The sequence below is a fragment of the Cantharellus anzutake genome, assembly GCF_015039405.1.
Source record: "Cantharellus anzutake strain C23 chromosome Unknown EI90scaffold_343, whole genome shotgun sequence".
NCBI lineage: Eukaryota > Fungi > Basidiomycota > Agaricomycetes > Cantharellales > Hydnaceae > Cantharellus > Cantharellus anzutake.
This window is the reverse complement of record NW_024067293.1, coordinates 8,424-17,835: the sequence shown is the minus strand read 5'-3', so window position 1 is coordinate 17,835 and position 9,412 is coordinate 8,424. Positions and strand designations below refer to the sequence as shown.

Genomic DNA, 9,412 nt, shown 5'->3' with positions numbered 1-9,412 from the left:
AAATCACGTTTTCAGAGCATGCTCCGAATGCTCTCGGAATCCCTTGTATATATATAGACAACTTCATACAGTTCAGACGTGAAATCACGGGTTTTGAGACAATAAATTGATTTCCTAAGTTGGACGGCCTTCCCTGAGAACCCTTCGACCTCCCACACTTATATCCCACAACTTCAACATCACGTCTGTGCGCACAATCTCAGCTCTTGCAGTCTCAAGCGTCATCGCCGACTTCAACTTCCAACACATCAGTTCTCTTTTCTCTTTTTTTGTTTCATTGTCTTCCTCTCCAGAGAATGAATAGTATGATATCAATGACCAATATATACATGTATTCAGTAAATGGAAGTGAGTTTTTTGTGCCACGTAAAGGAGTACTGGTGGCGCACTACTCCCCATGATCTATCTGCGCGCTTGCTAGACATGTCAATGTCCTTGTCTCACACTTCAGAGGGTACTTGGTCAATCAATGAACTCAGGAGCATCTTGAAGGTCAGTAGCTGTATGCTTTCGTCTATCACAATCACAGAGCACTTGGAAGTTACTTGCCACATGTCCATTTGATGCAAAAGTGCCCCTTACCCTCTTGTGGTGCTGGCAGCCCTTCCTGAGGGCAGTGCGGGGGAGGAGTTAAGCGCCACTCCGGATTGGCCATGGCCCTGTTGGAATTTGTACACGTGGTCTTGGGAACCTAAATGCTAAAATATGGACATTCTGGGAGTCGAACCGCAGAACCCTGCATAGGTACCAAGAGTGTGTTACCATTACACTAAATGCCCGCATTAGGCGGAGGTGGTTTCTTACACACCCCCTTCACATTGGATTGAGCCCGTGATCCACATGTGACCCTAACCACCGGGCTTCCAACAGCCCGTGAGCCGTCACCCCCTGAATTCATATTCAGGCCGGACTTACTGCTAATCTCCTACATGTCCACATCATGTGGTCTGAAGCAGCCGGATTTGGGTCCTTAGTGCTCTGAGCTACACCCCCTGAAACTTTGTCAGGCCGGCTAATTTAATGCTTGACTTCACGTGCCCATCTCACGTGGCAGCAACCGGATTTGGGTGTGCTCGGTGACTTCCGTAGAATGTCCACCATGTTGGAATTTGTACACGTGGTCTTGGGAACCTAAATGCTAAAATATGGACATTCTGGGAGTCGAACCGCAGAACCCTGCATAGGTACCAAGAGTGTGTTACCATTACACTAAATGCCCGCATTAGGCGGAGGTGGTTTCTTACAGGCCCGCACTTAAAAGTACTGTTTCAGATCTGTGTGCCTGATGCAGCTTAATGACCTACATATCTGGTGTGGACGTGCTGCTGTTGGCCTTGTTCGTAGCACTGTGCCGTGCCAGTAATGAACCTTGCAGCCAAAGTGGGATAAAACCAACACACCTCTGTCGACGGTTCACCGTACAATCCACTTTCTCCCTTGCAAGTCGAGATAGTTCTTGTTGGGCACTCTCGATTTCGTCGTTGGATGCTGTTACCCACTTGATAGATCCATGCTCCCACCCTTCGATTAGTTTCATCAACTCCGCCTTTCTAAGCCACTTTGGCGCTTTTATCTCATCAAACGGGTATGAATCGATCTTGAGCTTCAAGCCAGATACCAATTGAAGATACCCTTCCTTTTCCCATTTCATTCCAACGAATTTGTCCTTCGCTGCACTGCCTGGTAAATCTAGTAAGTGTCAAGTTGAACTGCACAGATTGTTACTCACAAAGCCTATCCGTTGTCAGGCCAGCTAGTCTAGTACGTAGTTCCTTGATCGTCTCTTCAGCGACCTTGGCCATGCCTAGGCGGTCCGATGTGCTTGAGCCCATTTCGATGCTATGCTGCCATGCCTACCTCTAATGTTTGATATACAGAAGCCTTCCATCTCCTGGGCACGAGAAGTCATGTTTTGGGCCGCCCCAACCACCCAATACTCCTTGGCACGTGGTGTTGCCCACACATACGGGGTGAAGACGTCCTCCACCCGGCTCTTCGTCATCATGATAAGGACCTCAATGCCGCATGTCTCATGAATGCGGGTAGCCTAATGCAAGTGTAAGTACTATCGTTGAATCGTTGATTGCGCATTAGTGATTACTCACCGTTTTTTGAAGCTGGTCCTTCGCGTGAAGCGCTAGTCGGTGGGCGCTAAGCTCAGGCGATATTATGTGCCTCTTGGCCGTACGATGTTGGCGACTGACCAAGACTGCGTCCAGCAGTAACTTGTGGTTGTATTCATCCTCAGGCGTCTGAGGATCGCCCACATCCTCCTGGGTAACAACCCCCGCTTTGATATCCCTTAACAAATCCATGTAAGCAGTATCGTATGGCATGTCTGTGAACGATTCCGCTGAAAAATAATGGTTTGTTCAACGCATGGATGGCAAGCAACCCTTGGCTTACTGTCCAGGCGACCCACATCCGCAGTGGCGTGGGCCCATGCATTGCTAATATGCGGGCTCCGGGTTTTTTTGTCCTCTGCCATCGTATAGAGGATCTGGCCTCGAATTTGAGCAGCAGAATGATGGACGTGCCGACCTGAAAATTCGTTCGCAATCACATTTACATCTTCCTCAAACTTCCGCTTCAATTCCTGAATGCGGCGGTTGTATGTCTCTTTTGTCACCTTAGGATCTTGCTTTTCTGGTTGATTCTGGGTGGCATTGATGCTGCCATAGTCGCTAAACTGGGATGGCCAGTATGACATGGAGAGCGTAAGCACACACGGAAACACGTGCTCTGGGTCAGTCAGTAAACTATATTTTTGAGCTTGTGGCCCCACTAATTTTAAGCGCCGGATTGTTGCATAGACATATTTACATATTTACATATTTTTTATGGAGAAGAGGGGGTTTGTGATTCTAGTGGCCATCCTCCATCCAGGCCTGGCGCACGTGAATCAAGCAGCGCACAAATTCCTCGCTAATGTGGAACTGACTCCTAAGAACTTGGGAGAGATCATCCGCACTCAATGCATCACTAAGCCAAAGGGTACTGATGGCCCGAACATCGGCGTCGCTAAGTCGAGTGGAGCTTCTGTTGCTGATGGACTGCAGAAGCATTGAGATGTCTGTGCTGGTCGTACTGGCAGTTGCAATGCTTGCGTGTCCAGCTCGTCTACGGGTGTGTATCCCACGTGGTGGGCTGAGAACCGGCAAAGAGAGAGATAGGGGAGTTCGTGAGATGAAGGAGCCTGGGGTTGATACCACCTCAGCGTTAGTTTCAGCAGACCTTCTGTGTTCCACTGGCGCTTGAAGTGAACTGTCTGCCAAACTCCGCTGCAACTCCTTGAGAGCAGCTGCGTCATCATCGTCAATTGAATCACTGACTTCTGTCCAGCTACTGGTTTTCACGCTTGGTTTATCAGTAGTCAAACTCGAGCCAGTGCCCATGGTGCGTTTTTTGCTCTGCCAACCAGTACTGGTGGCCTCACTGGTGGCTGCTGTATGATGGTGCAGTGTAACTCCTCCATTGGTGGCGGGCAAGCGGGGCATGTGGAAGTTGGTCACTAAGGACACTTCAATAGTCTGGGAGTGATGAGAAGGGTAAGACGAACTTTGTATGGGTGGCTCATCCACCACTTGTCGGTAGGTTGGCGTTTGGACAGAAGGTGCCCCAGACGCTGACATACTGTGCTGAACTCCAGACCGCCAGCTGGCCACGGAAGCGTTCAGACAGGCTTGGGAACTGGAGTGTGATCGAGGAAGATCTTCAGTTTGGTTGCCAATGGGGGGATTGGGAGAATAGAGCGTGTCTGGGCTCCTGGGCAGTAGGGTGTGAGGTTGTCGAGCCTGCGTTGGACATTGGTGCGATTTGAGCTGCTGTATTATTTCCCTCCTTAACTCATCCCATTCACACTGGTCCTTTAGGCCCTGCGACGCAAGGATACACACGCCATGGTTTTCTTGCTCGCAGTCGATCACAAACAGACTGGGTAGCCCATAAAAATCAAGGACTCTCGTCTACAATGCAGCGCTGAGTAGTTTACACAACTATAACTGTATACTCACTGCAGGCGCCATGGTCTTGAGTAAGTTGTCAATCTTTTCGAGGTGTTTATAAACATGTTCGCGAGCCAGTCGTTTAATCTCGGCCTCTAGAACATCGGCGGGTACCCTATCCTTCAAATTATCCCCCTTGATGGGGTCCCTCACTGGAATTAGTTAGGTGGCCAGGTTGAAACGACGTACTTCAATATCGCACGACTCACAGTTGGCTTTTTGGGCCCACCAAAATGACTCCAAAAATGTGTCACTGACACCAGAGTCCTCCAGAACCTTCACCTCATCACTATCCCAGCCATTCCTAAAAGCGAACAAGTGTAGGTGTCGCTTGAACGCAGTTTCCGCCCTCAGCCTCATGGCATGCCAAGGTGGGTTTATCGATGCTGTTTACTCTAGTTAGCCCCCAAAAAACAAGGAATCTGGAGGCTACTTACTGTCACCCATACTAGGAATGTGGATCAATAGCCTGGAAAAGGCGTGGCTGGCTGCTGATGGATTGTGTTGAACGAATCCAAGTTGCAACTTGGTGCACTGCCATGGCTTATGACAGTTGGGCGACTTGGCTTATTGTATATTAACAGCTTTACTTCCAATGGATTTGGGCTTATTATCATTAGTGTTGTGCCTGCAATGATGTAGAAATATGAGCTTGTGTGATCCTATCCACCAGTAACCCAGACAGATCTCTAGCTTGGTTGGGACAAATTGCCCTCTGCCGAGCACCATCCTGACGGAACTTCACTGCCGCCACTCGTTTCATTTTGAATGTAGAGTGGACATGTACGAAGGCAACAACGTAAAAATGGGTGGGGGACTATGTAATTACAGTGCTGTTTAACAGATCGACAAGCTTATCAATGGCATATTGTGACTGCTCTTCGCCTTCTTCCTCAGATAGCCCATCATCCACATTGCCACCGTTTCCCCCGTCAGCTGTCTCATTCCCAGAAGGCAAATTGGGTTCAACGCTGAGTTGTTGATTATCGTCGGAGTTGCTTGGAGGCACCCACTCAGAGCGAGCAGAAGTACCAGTTCCACATGGGGAACGATAATATGGATGGGACTCGAGGCGCGATAATTTCTTGCGGAGGTGGGCATTTGCTTCCACACGCCACTTGAAAGCCATCGAGATATATGACGCAAGGGTTGGGTTGCTAGCAGCCATAGCCTCGATAGTTACCTTGAGCTGTAGCTCCTCATCCCTCATAGAGGTCAGTATCCTGCGGGTTTCAACTCCGATGGTAACAAGTTCTTCTTTTGCACGTTGGAGGCTTGCCCAGGCACGGGTTGCTGCACGGAAATGCTCCTGCGCCCATTCACAACTCCGAATATCATCACGACCCCGTAATAGTTCAACTGTGCTTGGGAAGTCGGGATGGGTTATGTCATCCCAAGTGAGGGATGGCTTCGGAGGTATCATTGCTGCGGCAGCGGTATTGTACTTCTCAAGGGTGGAATGAAGCGTCCTGCTCCGTTTTCCGATCAACTGTGATATACGTTGACGGGTTTTGTAGTCTATGAATGGAAAAATTGATGTAATATCTGAAAACTATAATGAGGTACTCACCGGTCTTTGGAAGACCCATTTTCTCCAACTCAAACTGACGAGAGATAGCACGGTGTTCCAGATCATCAAGAAGGCGATGATACTTTCTCTCATTACGCAACTGGATGGCTTCCTGGCGCTGAGGAGAGTTTGCAAGCCAGGGCAAGGTGAGAGACGACGTTGCCTCCAGTGCAGAGACAATGCAGCGTGCATCCTCCACTTTGCGTTGAGCACGCGAAGCCTGGTAGGCGAGTTCCGAGGTTGGTGATGCAGATAGCATTGATAACAGAGGCCGAAGCTCCAACCTACTTAGATTTGTAGGTGGAATGCACGTTATGTGGGCAGCGACTCACTCAGCATTCTCTAATCGCTCCAGTGCTTCAAGGTACTTGATTTTGGCTTGCTCAGCCTTCGGCTCAGACCTCAGCGATGCAATGTACTCCTTCTCTTCTCGCAGAAATAGTGGACAGTCCCGGTCGAAATCGAATGATGGGTGCATGTGTTTCATTGCTTCTAAGACACCCATGGATTCGCGGATCTGCATCCACGCAGAGGTATGGTTCCCTAATAGGAAGTTGCCTATCTCCGGGTCAGAACTAGTTAATGTGAGTGGTGCCAATCCTCACCCAAGCGCTCGTACTTATCCTGGTCCCACTTCTCAAAATGAAGGTGAATCCGGAAGTGACGGTAATGCACAGACGCGTGCCGGGTTACCGCTGCAACGCCATTACTGGAGGAGAATGCCCGTTCATTGCCTTCCCCATCTTCAATGCCCACCCCTTCTTTGAGACCTATGAGGTGATCGAGCTGACACAGCCTACTGTGGGCAACACCGTGAAAGGAGCCGGTACAGCACAAGAAATTGGCCTGATGTGCCACATCGCCAATAGCAGAGCGGGCAAGCGTGACGGAGAAGGTGCATCCAACATCGTAAGCAAAGAGGATGTTATGGCCAAACGTACTTATTAGTTTGTTTGCTGCTGCCACTGGGTACTTTGCTCTTAAAGCCAGAGTACATAGGTGCAGAAAGAAAGCGAGAATCGAGAATGAAAGTAACTTACAATTCCCCGCTTTTGACCATATCCATGACAAACTGGACAATGCCATGGCGGCAAATAATTAAAAATATGCCCGTTTCATCCATAACGCCGAGGGATCCAGCCTTTGTTGTTTGAGCCATTGGCCGAGAGTTCTTCCATCCAATGCACGATTCGGGGAGTGGGTCGCTTGGTCCTGTCTATATCACAGCTGATGTGATTTCATGATTACTCAAAAAGCGGACGATTACTATACCGTTGAGTCAAGCTGAGATTGTTTCTTGGTATTTTGAAATGCATCTACCTCTGATCGAGGTAAAAAGTAATCACTAAAAAAAGTCCGACAGTCAGATTCATATTGGTGTGGAAGGCGTGAAAGGGAAGTGTTTCCATCGCCAGTAACAATTAACTCGATGGGGCGCTTGTGTCACGGCCCCGCAAAGTCCCCGCCCCTCTACCACTTTCTGCACCCCCATTCTTATGCCGTTACTCGCGCCCGTTAATCTCGCCATTGCCCATCACTTAGCGGCGCCGATAGTGGTTCCCGTTCTACGGCCCCGTAGCAGCGCCTCCTTCGTTTTCCCGCCACCACTTGGGTTCCTCAACCATTCGGCCGGTATCGTTTTATTCTATTCACTCGCTTAACTAACTAGCGGTTGTTATGGTCGCCGTTGATCCGCTCCTTATGGACATTCCTTATTGACAATTGATTATTCCTTTATTGATATTTGATTTATACGTATATTGACATTCTGACCCGCGCGCCTAGATTGTCGGCTTATCCTTTCTGCCTCCCAACTTCGCCGTTCTCTGTTCCATTCATCTCTTCTGTTCCATTACCCTGGTCCTCATCGCTCTTTAGTTCTGTCGTACTTATCATCTCGTTCCCGTCCCGCGCCGGACCGACCGGTCCCTTCTCTGTTCTCCTTTCCTATTTATACTTGTAGTTTACTGTCGATGTACCTCAGTTCGAATATCGACTAGAATTCCCCCCAAGTACTTTCATCTTAAGTTCGCCCCTCAGCTTCATCCTGCTTAAGTCAACGTCGCCGCAAGGTCTTTCCCGCTAACGTGAAATACGGGACAGCCTAGAACGCGTGGCGCAACGCTCTGGCAAAGTCGTTGAAGCCGAAGTCCCAACCCCCTCGATGCCTTGCAACGGAGTAGCTCATTAGCTAAGTGACCACTTACACCGCCGTACTCCGCCCCGCTTCCCGCGATCCCCTCGAACATAGTTTCTGACAGCTTGGGCTCATCGTGAAGCTACCATGGGACACGTCAGCGAGTTGTCAGTGGGGAGGATGTGACGTACCTTGTAATGGCATGCAGGGCATGAGTTCTTGAGGCGATAATCTGGCGTATCATGCGCCATGACATGCTTTACAAAGGCGTTCACTCTTGTAATGATAGCATAATATGCCTCAAAAGCAAGCGAGACCTGTGTACGAAGGTATGGCTGATATACGACCTGGGGAAGGGTACTATCAGCCCCACGAAAAGTACTATTCTATCATTTGTACACTCACACAATGTAAATCGGCCAACAGTCGGGTAAATGACTGAATACTGAAGCTCGGTGACGTGCGCATCAGACAGTGGAGAAGTTCGAGTGAGCATATCGAAATCGCTACGGTTGGATTGATGGGAGTGGCTGGGATGTAGCCAGCACAAAGAAGGGCAAATGTCGGTGAGGCCTCACCCGGATCCCGAGGCATGTATTCGTATGAGCGGCTGTCTTTGGAGAATGAGTATCCCCTGTCGAAACAAAAAGAAATCCATACCAAAGATGTCGACAGCATAGATATAAACGAAATCTGAACCTTCAGGTGGTTCACGGGAATGAAGCGGCGTACATTGAGGATTGCTGGTCTTGAACTTGAGATAAATGTCGGACAGACTGGGTATTAATGCTGCCCAGTGTGCCTGTGATGCATTGATTCGATTGCGCCACGAAATTCCTCTGCTTCGTCTACAAAAAGGGAGGTTGAAATAGCTGGTGCTCGGGTGGAGTAATGGGATGAAAAAAATGGTGCCTACTGCTTTGGTTGGAGCAGTGCTACTACGTCTGCAAGATCCTCATAAGTCATGTCTAGGGAGGAATAGTCAGTTGCGGTCTCATCGAGACCAACATTCCAGGCGTCATTCCCAGTAAGGTCAACGTCGTTTCTGATCTCATCTATCAGTGATGAAACAGCTGGAGAAGCATCTAAGGGGGTGGTTATGACCTTGCGTTCATTATCTACAACCTACATCACCTTTGAGGATTGATGACTGGGCATCTTGGAACCGCCTCCAGGCTGTCTTTCGCGCAATGAGGCCAGATTTGGTCGTATTCAAAGTGTCATTTACGAAATTTGTGTTGACACGCCTAGCTTTGCCCTTTGATTTTGGCATTGTGGGTGTCGATGGCGTTGGCAAGAGTGGTACGATGGTTGAAAAAAAAAACACGTGATGGGGCCGTTAGACGCTGTACAATTTATTAGTGCATTGAATGTGTGATGTGTGTGCAGTGTATACAGTATGTATATAAGGGGAAGTCGAAGTCGGTGATGACACTTGAGACTGCAAGAGTTGAGGTTGTGCGGTTGTGCGCACAGACGCGATGTTGAGGTCGAAGGGTTGCCAACTTAGGAAATCAATTCATTATCTGTCCACAAAACGTGATTTCGCATCTGGACTGTATGAAGTGTCTATATATATACAAGGGATTCCGGGAGCGTGCAGAGCATCTGACAACGTGATTTGATATCCAAGAAGGTTGGGACTGTATGAAGTTGTCTATATATATACAAGGGATTCCGAGAGCATTCGGAGCATGCTCT

At 48.9% G+C, this 9,412-nt stretch overlaps 3 protein-coding genes and 2 non-coding genes across 5 annotated transcripts; all 5 read right to left on the bottom strand.

Annotated features, from left to right (window-relative positions):
• Nucleotides 1-706: 706 nt before the first annotated feature.
• Nucleotides 707-779, bottom strand: EI90DRAFT_t355. Its single transcript has one exon. It is a non-coding gene; the product is annotated as a tRNA-Thr (tRNA).
• A 34-nt stretch (nucleotides 780-813) lies between these two features.
• On the bottom strand, nucleotides 814-2,710 carry EI90DRAFT_3025225 (uncharacterized protein; the record flags this gene model as incomplete). The annotated part of the gene is made up of 9 exons (XM_039057918.1): nucleotides 814-888; nucleotides 916-1,012; nucleotides 1,048-1,176; nucleotides 1,305-1,346; nucleotides 1,401-1,689; nucleotides 1,730-1,804; nucleotides 1,858-2,047; nucleotides 2,106-2,353; nucleotides 2,407-2,710. 9 exons carry the CDS (start codon nucleotides 2,708-2,710, stop codon nucleotides 814-816), a joined length of 1,449 nt encoding a protein of 482 aa, XP_038907454.1.
• On the bottom strand, nucleotides 1,147-1,219 carry EI90DRAFT_t354. The gene has a single exon. It is a non-coding gene; the product is annotated as a tRNA-Thr (tRNA).
• A 154-nt stretch (nucleotides 2,711-2,864) lies between the features above and the next one.
• EI90DRAFT_3140793 (uncharacterized protein) lies at nucleotides 2,865-4,364 on the bottom strand (the record flags this gene model as incomplete). Its single annotated transcript, XM_039064968.1, has 3 exons — nucleotides 2,865-3,965; nucleotides 4,014-4,156; nucleotides 4,214-4,364. The coding sequence occupies 3 exons, from the start codon at nucleotides 4,362-4,364 to the stop codon at nucleotides 2,865-2,867; spliced, it is 1,395 nt and encodes a 464-aa protein (XP_038907453.1).
• A 457-nt stretch (nucleotides 4,365-4,821) lies between these two features.
• Nucleotides 4,822-8,984, bottom strand: EI90DRAFT_3140792 (uncharacterized protein; the record flags this gene model as incomplete). The annotated part of the gene is made up of 11 exons (XM_039064967.1): nucleotides 4,822-5,522; nucleotides 5,575-5,858; nucleotides 5,907-6,132; nucleotides 6,180-6,553; nucleotides 6,615-6,790; nucleotides 7,782-7,853; nucleotides 7,903-8,058; nucleotides 8,117-8,325; nucleotides 8,372-8,559; nucleotides 8,628-8,784; nucleotides 8,846-8,984. 11 exons carry the CDS (start codon nucleotides 8,982-8,984, stop codon nucleotides 4,822-4,824), a joined length of 2,682 nt encoding a protein of 893 aa, XP_038907452.1.
• Between the last annotated feature and the right edge of the window lie 428 nt (nucleotides 8,985-9,412).